This window comes from Pantherophis guttatus, chromosome 1, assembly GCF_059756535.1.
Source record: "Pantherophis guttatus breed Tessera chromosome 1, ASM5975653v1, whole genome shotgun sequence".
Lineage (NCBI taxonomy): Eukaryota > Metazoa > Chordata > Lepidosauria > Squamata > Colubridae > Pantherophis > Pantherophis guttatus.
The window spans coordinates 145,734,823-145,754,488 of record NC_142063.1 but is presented as its reverse complement, the minus strand read 5'-3'; the positions used below and the strand labels follow the sequence as shown (position 1 = coordinate 145,754,488).

The window sequence follows — 19,666 nt, the reverse complement described above, 5'->3', positions numbered from 1 at the left end:
GTTGTTGTTTTCACTGAAGTTCTTTTAAATTGATACAATCCGATATTCCTTTTGGCTAACAAATGACTGGAGTTATAAAAACAAGTTAATCCATACAAATTTAATTTATTTGTGCTGTTTGGTGGGCTTATAATGTGGTGATAAGTTTTCATGAAATGCATTCATTCAAATTTTTCAAAATGTGTAATGCTTTGCAGTTCTCTACATGACAATTGTAGAATGTACAGTACCTATTTGGTTTAACATCTATTAATTTTGTGGGCTTAATTATTTATATAATCCTATGAAAACTCTACAGGTATCCTAAAAACATAGTAGGATCAGGTCCCAAAGAGGACTAAATCCAGAATAAAAAAAGCCCATCCTAACATCCTAATTCTAAGGGTGGTTACTTCTGAATTGGCTGAGGTGTGCCAAGCATTGTCAGACACGTGCAAGAATATATGCTTGGAATTATTTTGCCATGCTAACATATGTTTTCTATTAACATGCTAGCATGTTGTTAACATCCGCTTAAGAGCTAGCGTAAATCATTTTCTTCCCACTGAAATGGGAGTAAAAGCATTTAAAGGGGCTGGGAGAGAGGGGGAAATTTAACCTGCTTCTTTACCCTGTTATTCTGTAATTGGAAGGCTCTAGAACCTCTGGAACTTTCTGCCTCATAGAATAGGTTTGCCAAGTTAGAAAAGGTCTAGGAAAATCTAGCTTCATGTCATTGTATATTGATTATAGTATATTTGGATAAGATACTACAAAATTCTGACTAACTCATTTTTATGTGAAAATAGGATGGGGCAGAGAACTGATCCTTGAGGAATTGTCAGGCACAAGAAGCCAGGAGCCAAGATAGAGTTCAGAAACATTGTAAGTATTCCCTGATACTTATACTCAAGAATGGGATCTACTAACAGTCAATGCTAATTGGTGCAAAATAATAGTCAAAACTTTAACCTTAGACTGTCTACTGTAGACCTCACCCCATTCCTAAGAGGACTGTAACGGGCGTGCATAAGTGCACCAGCATGCCTACCATCCCTGTCCTAATGTTTTCTTTTATTCATATCTTTTACATGTATTTATAATTATGTTTACACTTGTATCTGTCATAAAATACATGCTTGACCAAATAAATAAAATAAAAATAAGTGATACCATGATTGTGCTTATGATCTTACCACAGCTTTCCATTGCTTCACAGACCAGCAAAGGATGTGAAGGACTGGTTGTAAAGTCACTTTTTCATATCATCATAACTATAAAAAAAATTGCTAAATATGATCTGCCTGTAGTCTAGAAACCACGGGACAGAGATATCTCTATCTAATTTAGCAAATTGTAAAAACAATCAAAGATTTGGAATAGGCCAGAAATTATCCTATGTGATAGAATCCAGAAAGGAGTTATTTTCCTCACCCAATGTTTTACAACAGCCAGCTTAAAACAAGTGAAACCAAAACTGCTTTAAGAAAAAAAAGTATGACTTTTTTTTGCCAGACTTCTTACATTTCCTGCCTACTTAAATTAAGTATGCCAGTGATTTATCTCATACGTTCAAAAATATCATATACAACCCAGAGCAATTCATTAATGAAAAAATACCTGTAATGAACAGGTCAAACATCTTGTCTCTAAAAAAATCTGCTATAATCACAATAATAGCAATAGCACTTAGACTTATATACCGCTTCATAGTGCTTTCAAGCCTTCTCTAAGCAGTTTACAAAGTCAGTATATTGCCCCCAACAATCTGGGTCCTCATTTACCAACCTCGGAAGGATGGAAGTCTGAATTACCCTTGAGCCTGGTGAGATTCGATTTGCCAAACTGCTGGCAGCCAGTGATCAGCAGAAGTAGCCTGCAGTACTGCAGTCTAACCACTGCGCCACTGCAGCTCAGAGGCGTAGAGATTTAATCTATAATGCTTTTATCAAATTAGTTGCCAAATCCTTTTCCTGTATTAGTGCCTACTACTTGAAAGAGTTCCACACAAAACTCAGTGTGGATCCACTGGAGATGGGTGGGGCACGGTCTATTGGGCCTTTTCAACGCAATGACCTTAATACAGATGCTAAACTGTGATCAGTCTTATTTCTCCTGATTTTTAACTATTGCTGATTTAATCTAAATTAAATTTAGTCCATATTAGTCTAGAAGTTATTCAGAAGCAGTTGCATTAACCATGTTAGTCATTCGTTTAACTGGCACTTCAAGAGAAACACAACTGAAATGGTAAAAGGAGCTCATGTGGTGTAGCTGTTAAAATGTAAGGTTAGAGCTAGGTTCAGATCCATCCTCAGCTATATAACTATGTAAACTCAGTGATACCTCAATCATACTCTCCTAACCCAAATTATTCAAAAGGGTTGTTGGACAAAAAAAAAATTGGAGGAGAAATGCTATCTTAGACTTCTGGAAGAAAGGTAGTGTGTGAAACAAGTGAGCTACATGAAAGCAAACACTCGCAATGCTGTAAAATCGAGTTTTCTCTTAGTTTTCCAGTCCTGCTGATATTAGGATTGCTGCCTTGATTTTGTTATTTCAGTTAAAAATATGGATTGGTAATGCTTAACAGCTTAAATAATAAAAATATTTCAATAGGGTGCTCCATGATATACACACCATTGTAAAAAATGAAATTTAAGAATATACTGGTACTTAGATAAAATAAAACTCTCAGACAGGTATTCCAGCCCACATCCCAGGGGCCACATCAGTGGTGGGTTCCTCCCCGTTCCTCCCGGTTCCGCCGAGCCGGTAGCGGTGACAATATGACATCACCGAACCGGTTCTGCCCCCCTGCCCTCCCCACATTATTCTTACCTTTTTTTTGGCCCCACCCCCAATCTATTGCTGCCTCCTGAGTCCCAGCTGATCGGCTAGAAGGAAAAAAACTGTTTAAACTCTTACCGCGGGGCTTCAAAGGGCCACCCTACAGCTGATCAGTGTTAAAAGGCAGTGTGGTGGTAGACCGGTGCCTCCAAAAACAAATGAGTAGACCGGTGCCTGCAAAAACAAATGGGTAGACCAGTGCCTGCAAAAACAAATGAGTAGACTGGTACAGCTCTGCAAGCAGTTAAAAGCCTGGTAGACCAGTACTTCTGCTAAATTCTAAAGAATTGTCACATGACCATCAAGCCATGCCCACAAAATAAGCCACGCCCACAGAACCAGTAGTAAAAAAATTTAGAACCCACCCCTGGGCCACATGCAGCCTTGGACAGCTAGTTAGTAATGCTGCCCCACATGACTGTAAACTTTTAATCTTAGTATATTATTTTATGTTATACAACTATATTATATATTTTATATGCAGCCAAGACAATAGCTCTTCACTCAGTGCAGCCCAGGTAAGCCAAAACGTTGGACACCCATGCTATAGGTTGTTAAATCTTATGGGTTATATTTTTTCCAGACATTAGTCAATATACACATTGCTTGCTTACCTCTTATTAATGTGAGTAATATTTTAATTATTCATAGGCATCGAAATTCCAATGGTTTTAAGTCATCTTAAATGAGTCTTCAAGAAGTTAATAAACTCAGAGTCTTATATAAGAGTGCAACTTTGTGTGTATGGTCTTATACGTGTAAATGGGGGGGTTGTTGTTGTTGAGGAGAGTAAGAAATCCTCTGAAGATTTGTAAGGTTATTGGGTGCTTAAATTCACTAATAGAAAGGAATCCATATATAAGAGTGCAGTGTTAAATATGGAATATGAGAAGATTCAGTTTCGTACTTTTTTTCCTTCTCTGTGTACAAGTATCTTTATAGCTTTTATTTAATCTTTGGAGTTTAATATCATTGCAAATTTTGTATAAGGTTCATGATTTTTATTCTCCAATGGTTGAATCCTTCATTACTAAGGCTGTGATCTTAGGTATTTGGTAGAAAGCCTTATTGGATTCAGTGAGAGTTTGGGGCAAGTAAATATTAATAAAATCAGACAAGAAATTTTGTAAAGTCAACAGTCTTTATTACAAAAGTATAACATCACATTTGGCTGAACTTTTAATAAACTTTGTCCATTAGGGGGGAAAAAACCATAATAAAATGTATGTACTCTAGACAGCTAAAATAACTGTCCTTAGAATAGATTTCATATCAATAAGGAACTCCTGTATAAATAAATCCCCTTACAAAAAAAATCAAGTGAATACATTCAAAGGTGTCACTTTTTGACAAGTAATATGTTTATTTTTCAACAGTATAAGATGAGTGAAAGAGATCTTCAAGGATTTATTACAACTCAAAGAAATAGCAATATAGGTAATTTAAAAAAAAAACTCTTTTCAATGTATGCATTTTAGCTTTCCTTACAATGTGATTAATTCTTTTAGTTACACGTAGATTATACAGGTAGACCTCGACTGAACAACTATTCATTTAGTGACCATTTGAAGTTATGACAACACTGAAAAACGTGAATTATGATCATTTTTCACAGGAATGTTGAAGCATCCCCATGGTCATACTATCAAAATGCCGATGCTTGGCAACTGGCATGTATTTATTATGGTTGCAGTGTCCTGGGGTCATGTGGTCACCTTTTGTGACCTTCTCACACACAAAGTCAGTGGGGAAACCAAATTCACTTAACAATGTGTTACTACAATAATTTAACAAGTGCAGTGATTCAGTTAATAACTGTCTTGCTTAGCAATGGGAGCTTGGAGCTCAATTGTGGCTTTAAATCAAGGATTGCCTGTATGTAGAATTTATCATTTGTAAAGTTTGACCTACTGAGTTGATTGATTGTGTTCTAAACTGCCAATAGTTCTTTTGCTCTATGGTGGAAGAGAAATACTTTTAGTAATAAATGTTCAGTGTTGTATCTAGCACTTCAAAAGACTTGCGACCATTGATGATTTTATTGTACATCTGTATAGCTTAAAAATGAGGGAAGAAGAAGAAAGGAGAAGTCAGGAGGGAAAATAGTGTGCCCAATGGAACTGATTTCCAAGCAATGTGATTAGAATTACACTCAGTCTTAAATAAATTGTTTGCTGATGCAGACTGGATAGTATATAAAAATGAGTATAAGGACATATGTTTGCTATTTTCTGTTAGCATCTTTGGCAATTTACTGCCTTAAAATAAAGGCTGAGATTGCTAAAATAATGTGCTTTGCCAGGAGATCAAGATGTATAGTATTGACATTATCAGATTGGAAAAAAGATTCTGAAACATCATGAATTACATTTATGAGAATTCATTGCAATACATCCTTAAGTAGATATGTTGGTATAAGTTAATTTTCTTTGAGCTAGTCAGAACCAATTTGCAAGACTGATTATCTGTAGGCTACTTCATTTCTATTAGATGCTTTCCAGTGTATTTTAGTATGATGGGTTTCTTTAAGGCATGTGTTATACTATTGATTGGATTGGATTTTGGTAATGCTTAACACAGATCTATTTAAAGAAATGGGATGAGTGTCAGTGCATTTAAATTAAGCATGAATAAATGTGGATCCAACTTTCTTACCTTATTCACATAACGTGCTTAGGCAGAACCAAATATTAATAATCTAAATCAGAGTTATACAACATTTCTTATCGATAGGGGTTGGTTGTTCATTTTAAATTAAGGAGCCTAAAAGAAGTGAAATAGAAATACAACTGAGGCGCAGCAAAATAAAAATGCCTCTCTTTGAATGAACTAGATTTTGCAGTTTGGGTTTATTCAACATAGAACTTTAAAATGTTTGGATAGTAGATATCGATAACTATACCTATAATATAACATCAAAACTGAACAATTGTAGTGCTATCATCCTCAGGTCTTGGGCAGGAGGGTCACAAAACTGAAATTAGACAGACAGATGCATGCAGTCTATAAACCACAATGGCCTATCATTGATTTAAGGGAAATTGTTATTGTCTATTCCCCCAGTTTCAACTGGGCATTTTTATGAAGTTTAAGTGGATTTAAGTTCTAAGTAGTAAGTAAATGATTGAAGCAATCAAATTAAAACCTGAATGTTTTGGTTGTGTAGGTTGTTTTCTGCATATTTACCTACCTTAAAGAGTATTTCTTCTTATTTTGTATTTGTAACATAATCGTTTCCATGGGCTGCAACTTTGTTTAGAAAAACAAACTGTATAGACAGTATAGACTTTCCTCTTAATGTCACACTTTTTAAACTATCATGTTTATTTTTGTTTAATGTTAAACATGTAATGTTTAATTTTATTCAACAATCTGAATTGTTTTATGCCTCTACTAGACAATTTGGTTGTTCGTGTGAAAAATGGGCTTAAAAGTTCAAAGTACAAACCTGTTGATTATGAAGAACTCTACGCAGTTACTGAAGCAAAGAAATTACAGTCTGCTAACATCCTTTTAAAGGTAAGTATCTATAAATCATGATGGATGTTATATGCAATTCTAGTTGTTCAAGAAAAACGTTCCGTAAAATCTAGTGTATAGCATTCATTAAAGTATATCCTCTAGACATTAGGCAGAGTATGGATGAAAACAGGAAGTCAGCAAACATTGCTAATTAGTAACAGTATTAACAATTGGATTGTAAAACTTAGCTGAATCTTTTATCAACTGATCTGAACTTGTGCCATTAATTAGTAATATCACTTTGATTAAGTATTGATGCTTATAGAGTTTGTGCAATTTATGAATGCCACTTGAAACTTTTTAAAACCTTCCTTCTATTTACTCAATTTTCCTTTTTTTTATCCCTCTGTTTGAAGCAGTTTACAAAATTATTAGCAACACAGAGTAAAACTAAAACTTCTTTGAATTAGGGTTGGCTTCTGGAGACTACATGGACAGGTAGTTCAATTATGGAGATTTGGCAACAATATGAATGTGGTTTGCCCTTGCCTTCTGTGGAGGAAAGCAATAAAACATGTATCACAGAATTGAAATGTATCTTATCTACCTGCATGTAGTATCACAATGCATTTATGAACTTGAGTTTGAATTGTGACATCATGATGAACATTTCAACAACAGAATCTTCCTTCTCTCCTTCCTTCCTTCCTTCCTTCCTTCCTTCCTTCCTTCCTTCCTTCCTTCCTTCCTTCCTTCCTTCTTCCTGACGTAAAAATTACAGAGATAATTATTTTTGGGAAATGTAAAGCAAAAAGGTTCATATAATAAGTCATAAGATTATGACTACTCAGTTTTGTTAACTTTTTAGTTAAAGTAATAAATATAGATTGTAAATATATACCGTGTTTCCCCCCAAATAAGACCCCCTGTCTTATATTTTTTTGAACCCTGAAATAAGCGCTTGGCCTTATTGCCATGCGCTCAAAAGTTTGATTGGGCTTATTATCAGGGGATGTCTTATTTTGGGGGAAACAGGGTATTTTTGCAAATTTAAGTAAACCCTATCATTAGGATGCTCTCTGCTCTTTTTTGAATCTTTATAATACTTGAAAAAAGATTCCTTTCGTTTTCACCATAGTATCTTAATTACTAATTACTGTTGTAATTAGTAAACCATGATTTGTGTGACATGATTCCATGTCACACATGATTCACAGTGATGGTGAACCTATGGCACACGTGCCCAAATGGCACGTGGAGCCATGTCACCTGGCACACGTGGCGTTGCCTGTTCCTCTTCTGGGGGGATGATCAGCTGGACTTTTTGCATGCAGCAGTGCTGGAAACTAGAAAATCTTTTAGCTGGTCTTCCGTTTTCCTGCGTGAGCATGCAGGCCAGTTAGCTGATCGTCGTGTGTGCATGCACGCCAGAAATCCGAAGAGTAGCTGGCTGAAACCAGAAGTTCAGTAGGTGAAATTTGAAGTTCATTTTCGGGTGTGTGCATGTGCCCTGGGCAGCTCGTCTTCTGGGTTGTGGCCCAGGCGCACACGCATGCGTGCATTCCCTTTTTGGCACTCGGTGCCAAAAAGGTTCGCCATCATTGATCTAGCATATAAGCCCAACCAACTGTGATTTATTTAGCAAATCATAAGTAATAATGTTACATGAATCCAGTCTCTCTCAGCCTAACTCGGTCTGTTCCAAGTTAAGGCAGCTACTGCTAGTAAGTATTAATTAGCCCAAAAAAATATAATGAAAGAATTTGCAGCACAAGAACATAGTGACATTTGAAACTGCTTCCTTGTCACTGTGAATTGCACATTTATCAAAGGTAAATTGAATAAAGAGCCCAGCTACTCACTGGTCCATTTAATCCAGCTTTCTATATCACACAATCACTGTATTGTGGAAAGTCTCAGCATTCAAAATGACAGGATTGTGTTCTTGTAAACAACAATGTTACATTTAGTTGATTTATTCTTAATATTTACAAATAAATGAGATTTGCCATGAAATGCTGCAACACAGGTTGATCCTGTTCAGGATCACTGATCCTTGCCATCAGTGGTGGGTTTCAAAATTTTTTACTACCGGTTCTGTGGGTGTGGCTTGGTGGGCGTGGCATGTCTTGGTGGGCATGTCTTGGTGGGCATGGCAGGGGAAAGATACTATAAAATCTCCATTCCGTCCCCAATCCAGGGGAAAGTTACTGCAAAATCCCCACTTCTTCCCGATCAGCTGGGAATTGGGAAGCAGAGAATAGATGGGGGTAGGGCCAGTCAGAATTTTTATTACCGGTTCTCCGAACTACTCAAAATTTCCGCTACCAGTTCTCCAGAACTGGTCAGAACCTGCTGAATCCCACCTCTGGTTGCTATCAATAAACCATATCCTTTTCCTAAATACTCCATTCGGTTTCTAGGTTTCCCTTCACTCTTCCCCCTTTAAGAATCAACCAACATACTGTGCAAGTTTGATTATTATAGACATTTTCAAATTGTTTCTTCCCTTAGCTTCATTTCCTCTTTACAAAGAGACTTTTTTTTCCTCATGCATTTGGAAACCTGAGTTTGTTCGTACCTGCTTTTTGTGCAATGACAGTGTTGGTTTGACTCCATGAGGACCTCTACTGATTTCACAATGAGTTAATAGGCTGTTCTAATAAGCAGCTCTTAGGTTCTGTTTAAGATATTTTGCCCCAGTTTTTCATGTATAGGAATGCTTAAGTAGCTTAAAATCTGAACAAGCTATAATTAGCAATCACAATATATGAGGCAGTATGTTTCCATAACAAGGAGAGAGGTCGGGTTGCAGTGAAAATGAATGTAATGTGTAAACTGGGAAGATTTTGTTCCTTCACTTAAGTAAGAAACACAATGACCAGGCAACTGCTGTGATTGCTTAGCTTTTATGAATTGCAGCACAGCAATCTGTGGGGACATATGATTTAGTTTGCAGTTCTTTGTGTATCCCTGCCAGAACTCTTGCCGCTCTTGCTGCTGATAACAGTCTAACCCTCTTAGGAAGGTCTCTCTTCTGCTGTAACAACAGTTCTGATATCCAGAACTTGAGTGGCATTCAAATACTAAGGTATTAGGAAAGTGGGAGGCTGCAGATTACAACAAGATGTGTCACTTTCTCAAATGGCACCCTTCTCTATGGTTTTCTCCCTCCCCCACCCCCTTCCATAATAAGCACAGCCAAAATATATAAGTTATTTTGGCACCTGAGGCTGAAAATGTCACCTCTGTATATTGGCAAGAAAAACATTACTGTACTATATTATAGAACATTAAAGCTACTAGCTTCAATATTAATGAAAAGTCATATCCTAATACCTCTTTGGTTCTAGTGCAGGGGTGTCAAACTCTCAATGACACGTCATCACATGACGTATCACGACTTTCCCCTCCTTCACTAAACTGAGGATGGGCGTGGCCAGCGCATGACGCATCTGGCCTGTGGGCCACGAATTTAACACCCCTGTTCTTTTGTGTGTGTGTGTGTGTGTGTGTGTGTGTGTGTGTGTGTGTCTGTCTGTCTGTCTGTCTGTCTGTCTGTCTGTCTGTGTATCCATATCCATATCCTGGATCAGAACGGATCAGATTTCTTAAAACATTGTACCAGCTACTCTTAAGTGGTTCTTCCTATTTGCACAGCAGAGATGGCTGCAAAAAACCCCATTTTGAGTGACAAGAAAGAATAAAGCAAAGCAAAGCACACAAAATGCTACACTCTAGTTTTGTTTCATGTTACTGACCCTATCAACACTATTCATTTAGCATAAATATACTGAAGCCATTATTTCTGAAAATTTAATTTCCTGGTTTAATTTAATTTATTTTACTGATTTGGCACTTATAGAGACAAAGACCAAATTATTTTTGCTTTATATACGGATAATCAGGAAGAGAATGGAAGCTGCTCTATTTTAGAATAGAAGAAACTGCAAGCAACACTTGTTTTCAAACATACGCTGCTTTAGAAAAACTTGTTAAGGATTTCTTATTCACGTATTTCTAGCCTTCCCCATTTTGTTGCTAATGTGCCTGCATTTATTCAACCAGCTACCTATATGATCCTTCATTTTCAGTTATTTCACATTCCCATTCATTACGAGATGGTTCTACAGGCTATTCCCCTTTTGGAAAGCTGAGAACACAGTGGATTCAACAATGGCATAATCTATTACTAGGTGTAAAAGAGGGTTAGAGTGATGCTAAAACATAACGATATATTAAACAAATCTGTCTGGATATATACTGGATATATATTCATGGTGAATTGTAAAATGCTATTGCCTACTGGTTTTTCTTCTAACTGAGAGATACAATTTATTGAAGTTATACAAAATCTTCCTTCCCATAAACCTTTCTGTACAAGGAATCACTAATTTAGAGAAGTTTGTGTCTAAACATGGATGCTGTAGAACTTCTGTTTAAGAGACAGATCAAAATGGGGCTGTTTTGTAACAAATACGAAGCAAAATGTTCTTGGCAGATGTATCTCAGGTGTTCTTTCTGTTTTAATGGCTCTCATTGGAAGATCTCTTGCACTTGGGTGTTATCTTTTGAATTTTCCACTCTGGCCAAATTCAGTGGAGGACACCAGTCATATGCCTGCTGCTCTTGGTTTAGTTGGGTAGATGGAGTTTTGAAGAATTTCAGCACTATGTGGCATGGTAGTGAAGGTATTCTGTCTCTAATAACCATTGGAGGCTTATAATGAGTGAGCTATGAAGGAGGAAATGGTTTTAATAGACCACTATTAGACTTAGCACCAGATCGTTGTTTTTAATGGTGTCTTGGTGGCTAGTGGTCAGTACATAGTTACATGCTAGCTTGCTTGATTTAAAGGCAGCCTGCAATAGTCCAATTCCATTTTATATAGTTTAATGGGTTTTTTAAAAAAAAAACAGTGTTAATTCAGTCTACATTTATGCAAGAATTGCTCCATGGTAGTCTTGAGAATATATCTCTTTCGCCAGGATTGAGATAGTCTGCTTCAGTGACAATAATTATGCTATTATGAAAGATCAGCATTATCAGCCCCTGATGTACCAAACCAAAACCAAGTACTTGAAGAAGCATTCATGCATAAATAATAAAAATCCAAGCATGGGAATTTCTCCTATTTCTGATGTGTAGCTCATTTGGAAAACTGACATAGCAGGAAATTCTGAGGAAGGAAGGAAAACTTGCATCGTTGCATGTTTTCAGGGCCCTGTTGTATTCTATCACTTTTTCTAAATTTTCTTTGTAGGAATGTTCAATGAATGGATTACGTTTCTAGTTTTTCATTATCCATTACTTTTGGTTGTATACAGGTAGTCCTCAACTTACAACAGTTCATTTAGTGACTGTTCAAAGGTACAACGGCACTGAAAAAAGTGACATGACCATTTTTCACACATATGACCATTGCAGCATCCCCTTGATCATATGATCAAAATTCAGAGACTTGGTAACTGAGTCGTATGCACAATGGTTGCAGTGTCCCAGGGTCATGTGATCACCTTTTGTGACCTTCTGATAAGCAAAGTCAGTTGGAAAGCCAGATTCACTTAACAACCAGGTTACTAACTTAACAACTGCAGTGATTCAGTTAACAACTATGGCAAGGAAGGTCGTAAAATGGGGCTAAATTCACTTACCAAATATCTCACTCAACAACAGAAATTTTGGGCACAATTGTGGTTGTAACTCGAGGACTACTTGTATATATATATATATATTTACTTCTTGGTTTTTAACGGTGTGTATTCTATATTTTGTAAATAACTTAAAATATGCTTTTATAATAATGATGATGATGATGATGATGATGATAATAATAATAATGTTGTTTATTAATTTTCTCTCCATAATGGCTACAGCATAGTAAGATGCATCCATGTGTTTTCCACGAAAAAGTAGCTGAGATGGAATGTGGAAGTGTGTTATTTCAGAGATGCACAGTTTCAGGAAGCCATTGTATTTCTGTCTTTCTGTCTTTCTGCAGTGAGCAAGTAATATATAAGGATAAATAGTAATTAAATATATATATAGGAAACCACTCTTGGTTTTCAGAATCAATAAAATACTTAAAATGATTTAAAATGAGGCTTTTATTGGGCATAGAATTTGATAGGATACCTAGCTAATATCACTTTCATTGTTAACTCTCTTGATTTTTCCACTTCTGGGTTTTTTTTTTTTTTAACTTTGCATTAAGAATCCATTAAAGTGGGGAAAATGAAGCTGCTGCACCTTGTCTTTTATGGTATTAAGAGCCTTCTATCTGAAAGGATTTACAGATTTTGGGAATACACCATAAAAATGAAAAGATCAGTTCTTGCAAAAAGAACAGCTCTATTATCCAAAGAAGTGACAAGGGAGAAAGGCTAGAATGAATATCCCATACATTTTCTAATTTTATTCTAATGATACATGTGGATGGCAGATAACTATTTATCATGAAGACCAAAGCCAAAAGCAGCTCAATATATGCAAAAGCTTTAAAAGTAAACTCTTTATCTCTTAATATTTCATTTTTCACTAATATTTCCATCAAGGAAGCTCTGTTTGTGTTTGAAAATAAGTTCCTGTGTAGCACAATAATAAAAAAGGTATTTTTTAATAGAAATCTGTAGTTAGGCAAAGAGTTTTCTAAAATGAAACTAAAAGCGTGTAAAATGACAGATGGAGACTGATCATCCCTGTTACCTGAAAATCAAGTATGTAAAAATGCAATCCATTTTGTTTCTGTAAAACAAATTTATATGAAAGCAGTTAATCTCCTTAACATATTTTAAACTTTTTTTTAAAAAAAATGGAATAAAATAGCATTGTATACATACAAAGGAATGATGACACACTATCTATTAAGTATTTCATCTACTGATAACTGGATAAGGCTTCTGCATGTAGTCTTCAATTTACGACCACAACTGAGCCTAAAATTCTGTTGCTAAGCAGCACAGTTGTTAAGTGAGTTTTGTTCCCTTTAAACCTTTTCTTGCCACAGTTGCTAAGTGAATCACTGCAGTGGTTAAGTTAGTAACACGGCTTCCATAATGACTTTGTTTCTCAGAAGGTCGCAAAAGCTGATGACATGACCCTGGGACACTGCAACTGTCATTTATTGGCATAATAAATGTCAATTGCCAAGTGTCCGCATTTTTATCCTGTGACTGTGGAAATGAATACTAGAACGATCTTAACTGTGAAAACGGCCATAAGTCACTTTTTTCAGTACCTGTTGTAACTTTAAAAGTTTACTAAACGAATAGTTGTAAGTTGAGGCCTACCTTTATTTATTTATTTTTCATCCCAAAGAGCTAATCTCAATAAATCTATTCCTTATGACAAATAAATGCCAGGATGATAGTAATCATGGTAGCAATATAGTCCGAAAGAAGTATCCTATCTTTGTTCACTAAATGGAGTATGGAAAATCTATAGATTCATTGTTGTAAAGCAATGCATAACAATTTTATCTCTGTGAAAACTAACAATTCTTAATAAGCTGTGTGTTCTAGTTGGGTTGTCATAGGGATCCCTTCCATTCCTGTGCATATAAAGACTTTCCTTTGGTTGTTTGGCTGTAGATGCATCTGTCACTTGTGAAAATATTTACTACAGAAATTAAAAGACTTAGATCAAGCCAAATCTGATATTAAACAGTTCTATATAAAAGCTGATTGTTACAAGGAGAGGGCATTAAGTAAGCAAGTTCTCATATACTCCCAAGTTCATTAGGAACCATTAACTTGGCTATTATTGCAGCAGGAAGTTTGTGTAGAAGAATTTGGTGGATACGAAATCTTCTTTCCCATCACTGTCTACTAGAGAAGCGTGAGTTGATCCCTCCTAATGTTTTTGCTTGGAAGCCAAAGTAAAGTAAAAGTAATAATTTATTTCTTATAGTGATAAGTTCTGGCAAGTTGATTCACAACAGTTCTAGAAACAAATTGGAATTGCTATACTTTTTTCACCACTGGGCTAGCCTGCTCACTGAAAAGAACCCCAATATAAGCAAAGCAGGGGTGAAATGCTCCCGGATCGGACCTTGTTTGGAGAATCAGTAGCAATGGCAGCTGGAGGCTCCGCCCACCCACTCAGAAGTCATTACTTCCTGGAAGTGGCCCAACAGGCAGAAGTGACATGCCCAGAAAGAGACTCCAGCCTTGCCCCAGAGCTGCCGCCCACTCGCCCTTCGCCTTGGGTCAAAGGCCAGGGCCCAGGGATGCGCCATTCACCGAAGCCACGGAACCGCCGCCTGCTCACCGCCCGCTCGCCCTTCGCCTTGGGTCGGGGACTGGGGCCTAGGGACCTGCCATTCACCGAAGCCGCGGAGCCGCCGCCTGCTTGCCATTCACCACGCGGTGTATCCTACTTCTCACCTTTCTCCCATGGCTGGCTGTCAGGGAAGGCAAGTGCCCGAAATTTACCGGAGTCGTTCATTCTCCTTCTTGAATGTGCTGCTACCATCGCCCTCTGGTCCATGCGCTGGCTGCGCAAGCGCACACTGTTTATTTCATTCACTCATCAGCAGCAGGTTGGGTGTGCGCTTTCGCAGCCGGCGCGTGGACCAGGGTGGCGATGGTGGCGGCACATTCAAGAAGGAGAGTGAGCGACTCCGGTAACTTTCAGGCACTTGCCTTCCCTGACAGACAGCCGCGGGAGAAAGGTAAGGACACGCCGCTTGGCGATGAGAGAGCAGGCAGTGGCTCCGGGGCAAGGCTGGTGTTGGGGAATGGTGCATTCCTTGACCTGGTTGAGGCAGGCAGCGAGCAGGCGGCGGCTTCAGGGCCCCAGGGAATGGCGCATCCCTGGGCCCTGGCTCCCGACCCAAAGTGAAGAGTGAGTGGGTGGCGAATGGGTGGCAGAATAGAAATTTAAAAAGTTTTCCTACCGGGTTCTGTGGGCTTGGTGGGAGGGGGTCTTGTAACTGAGTGGGCATGGCTGTGAGTGACATCAAGTTTGCCACGCCCACTCAGTCACAGGACACCCCCACCCCCACCAAGCCACGCCCACAGAACCGGTAGGGAAAATTTTTAGATTTCATCTCTGAAGCAAAGGCCTTCTTGTGGTTTTGTCTGGATTGGCTTGGAGACTATAGTTTTGTTGGAAAGAAGAAGACATAAGTCTAGGGAGAAGACGGTTCAGGAGACCAAAGAACTGAGATGTTGGGGAACTAAGAAGAGGACAAGCAGAGGCAGCTGCTTCTAAGAGGGGCCTGAGAGAGACTGTGACTCGCCCAGTCTGAAAAGTAATCTTGTCTCTCTCCTGTGTGTGTGAGAGAAAGGGGAGGGGGTGGGTGGAGAGAGGGACAGGGACAGGAGCAGAGTATCTGCTGATAACTAGGTAGACTAAAAGGCTATAAAAACCTTGACTGAAAATGAAAGCAATTTAATGGCTAAAATGATTTCAGCAGCACTTAAAGAAGCAGTTGCAAATATTAGCAAAGATGGTTTAATAGTTTGATTCAGTACAAAAAGCTTAAAGTCTCTGAAAATAAAGCAGTAGTACACTAATAAGAAAACTTAGTGTAAGTAGCAGAGTTAAGTTAAGCAGAGAAGTAAAAATGTGCCAGTTTAGTACTTTGTGTTAGTTTAGTTCTTTACCTGTTAAGAAATAAATGTACCAGTAACTGTGCAAGAGTGAACCATATTCCTATTCATCCTGTTTGTAGCTCTACCATTCAAAACGAACCCATGACAATAGTATTCAAAGTTTATTATGGAGAAAATGGAATTTTAATGATAAATAAAATTGAAAGTTTCTGCTGTTGTTCTTTGGATCACATTGCCTATATTTTCCCTTAGGTCATAAAGAAATGGTTCAGATTTAAATACCTGATGAAAGACTTTGGCAAAATTCTATGATTATATTAGAAGTTCCATTCAGTCATATGGAAATGTAGTAATATATAAACCAGACTTTTATTTTGCATAAAGTACCACCAAAATCACACATTAGTAATGTGTAGATGGAGTGCTTGATTTAACATATTGACCTAGCCAATAGTTAATCTCTTTTGGTTTAGTGTGATACATGGATCAGCTTTTGTGGTTAATAAACCTCAGTTTATGACTTTATGTGTTGTGCAAAATATATCTCCATAGTTCAACTACAGCATATTAAATCAAACCATGACTTCATATGATGTGTGCATTCTGCCTAAAAGTAAGAGCTTAGGGTTAGCCTACTAGTTTTTAAGCACAAGAATCAGGTTTCTTTCATACAAAAAAAAAATTTTTTTTTGATTCTCCAACATTTTTCATTAATCTAATTTAGTGAAAAAAGCTAATTGCATAACTGCAAGTCAGAAAATGACAGAGTGGAGCTATAACTTCTATCTAACCTGTGACCTCATAACTATCAGTTAATTGCAATAAATTGCATTGCATTTATTCTATATAGAAATTGTTTCATTTCTATATAGAATAAATAAAATATAGAAAATAAATAAATAAAAATAGATACAACTACAAAAGCATTTATTCAATAGCATTTACTATTCTGCTGTTAGGGTGTTTTGTTATGTTTTTTGCAAGATTTGCATCCATTGATCTAGAACCATGATGGCGAACCTATGGCACGTGTGCCACACGTGGCACGCGGAGCCATATCTGTGGGCACACGAGTGTTGCCCTAGCTCAGCTCCAGCGCACATGCACATGCCGGCCAGCTAATTTTCGGGCCTTCCGGGCCACCGGAAGTTGGGAAACGGGCTGTTTCTGGCCTCTGGAGGGTTTCCGGGGTTGGGTGGGGAAGGCTGTTTTCAACCTCCCCAGGGTCCTAGAAAGCCTCTGAGCCTGGGGAGGCCAAAAAAGGGGCTTACCAGGCCCATCGTGCCATTGTGTGCCAAAAGCAGGGGGAGCACGGGGGGTCACGTGTGCATGCATGGTGGCTGGGGCGCATTGAATTATGGGTGTGCCCATGCACATGCCCGACCCCCCCCGTGCTCCCCCCACTTTTGGCACACGATGGCAAAAAGGTTAGCCATCACTGATCTAGAATAAAAACTGCAATCTTAAAAACAATACTATATTTGGTATATATAATTTTGTTTAAGTTCCTTATTTTCTGCAACTGGGCATATTTTGTGGCTGCCAGAAAATGAAATAGAGATAGTCAGTATATACATTATCTTGGTTTCTTGAACAGACATCCTTTTAATAATAGATATGAACCATTGACTTTCTTTTAAAATTATTTAAATTTAAGGTGTTTTAGAATGTTATGATATTAATGAGGCCCTTTGGCAAGGACACAATCTTGAAAGACAGTTGAAGATATTAAATAAATATTTATGAACCATTGACTTTCAAGGACAATCAAACTTAAATCCTGTTCAAGGTTAGCTATTTCTTCATAGAAGCATACAACATTTATTATTAATAAAGTATCTTTAAATCTTGTACCCAGATTAAAAAATTACAGCATGCTTCAAAAATTAACAAGGAACACATGCTGCTGAAACGTCATCGGCAAGTATGGTGGAAAGAGCACAAAAGATTGCATGAAAACAGGTAAGACATGATAAATCTTAATAAAGTAATTGAAAATTTGGAAATGCAATGGACAAGACTTCATGTGCAGAGTCTGAAGGAAAGTGCTCTTTTAGATAAGAAAATCCTCAAATGACCCTGAAACAGTTATGGTGTTAATCTATAGAACCAGAAGAATGGGGGGGGGGGACTCTTTTGGGAAAGAAAAATAGATTTGATTGCACCCAGACCTCAGGCCCATTCTGATTATTTTGACTATGGTTAACTACCAATAAAGTTCCCACATGAAGGAAGAATTGGGTAAGACTCAGAAATGTCTAGTGACCCAAAAATGTGTACCTGTGCATGCGCGCGTGCACGCACACCCACACACAAATTGGGTACAATAGAAAAGAAAGAGTATATTTTACCTGACCTGAAATGTTTAATTGCAGGCAGAAGTTAGAATCTGAAATTCAAACATTCTTTGATGAAGAAAATGAATGTTTTTTTGACTTGTGGGATTTGCGTAAGTAATCTGTCAATTTCTGGATAAAAATAAATTGTGCAGTTACTGGTAAAAAGGAGAGATAGGAAGAATGTAAGGATTAAGAATGAGAGTGGGTAAAGAATGAAAGATGTCATATTTCTGTGTTTTTCATCTAAGTTCCATTAAGAAGAAACTTTTTCTCTTAGAAATTAATCCAGTATCAGCTGACATGAGTATTGAGTGAACAATCTTTGCTTTTTTCTGTGGACTGTTGTGCCCTTTCTCTCCGATAGCCATCCATAATATAACAGCAGAAAAAGACCTACACCCTATACAGGAAGTCCTTGACTTACAACAGTTCGCTTAGTGACCATTCGAAGTTACAACAGCACTGAAAAAATTACTTATGACTGTTTTTCACACTTGCTGCATCCCCATTGCTGCATCCCCATGGTCACATGATTTACATTTAGATGCTTGACAACTGATTCACATTTATGACAGTTCAGTGCCTTGGGGTCATGTGATCACCTTCTGTAACCTGACAAAATCAATGGGGAAACCAGATTCACTTAACAACCCTGTTAATAATTTAATCAACGTGCAATGATTCAGTTAACAAATGTGGCAAGAAAAGTCGTATATGTGGCAAGACTCACTTAACAAATTTCTCACTTAACAACATAAAGTTTGGGCTCAATTGTGGGTTGTAAGTTGAGGACTATCTGTACTATACATACCATACTATGAATATTATACTGTGCTCAACCCTTTTCTTTTCTGGGAAGCCTGGGTTTCTTATTCTTTTCAGAGACAAGTAGAGAAAATGTAAATTTCCTTTTCCATAATAGAAGCTATTATTTGACAAACTCTTATTAATTAGCTCTTTAACCGAGCAACACCCCTAATTTCTATTTAACTTTTAATAGGATATAAATTAACAAAAGGCTTGGATACATTTCAAGCAAACACAGTGCAACCTGTCTGGCAGCTAAGGGAAGATTTAAGGTTCAGACTATTAGAAATGCAAACCAACTGCGAAAGTGTGGAATATCAGTTTAATCCAGATGCTGTATTAGAAGAGGTTAGTAATTCAGTGCTTCTACATATGGTCTTTCTTTCTATATCTTACTGTGGATGATCTTCTGTCCTATTATTGCATTTGCATTATATTTGCACACTTAAAGAAATATGCTGTTCAATCAAGGTATGACATGTGATATAGAACTAATTTCAGAATCCAGCTTCTTAAAACTTTCTTTTCTCTCTCTGACACTTTAATCTTGTTTTCTGTTAGCCATGTTGAGAGATAGCATGCTATTGAACATAATCTTTTGCATTGTACTTCGGGGTACCATCATTCACTGCCTGTAGATTTGAGATTGGATACCATGATATTTTTTCTGTA

The 19,666-nt window shown here is 37.4% G+C and overlaps 1 protein-coding gene across 7 annotated transcripts in view; it reads left to right on the top strand.

Annotated features, from left to right (window-relative positions):
• Positions 1–19,666, top strand: part of CCDC148 (coiled-coil domain containing 148) — a 172,466-nt gene that overhangs the window by 63,628 nt on the left and 89,172 nt on the right. For 4 of the 7 annotated variants that reach the window (XM_060687976.2, XM_060687975.2, XM_060687972.2 and 1 more), the window contains 6 exons: positions 789–864; positions 4,206–4,266; positions 6,227–6,348; positions 17,707–17,810; positions 18,224–18,297; positions 19,188–19,342. In XM_060687976.2, the coding sequence (XP_060543959.2) occupies positions 4,212–4,266; positions 6,227–6,348; positions 17,707–17,810; positions 18,224–18,297; positions 19,188–19,342 (510 nt within the window). In that variant the 5' untranslated portion in view covers positions 789–864; positions 4,206–4,211. Of the gene's footprint in view, positions 1–788; positions 865–3,313; positions 3,348–4,205; positions 4,267–6,226; positions 6,349–17,706; positions 17,811–18,223; positions 18,298–19,187; positions 19,343–19,666 lie in introns of all 7 variants that reach the window. The other 3 variants (XM_087881898.1, XM_060687973.2, XM_087881897.1) reach the window with 1 other exon arrangement.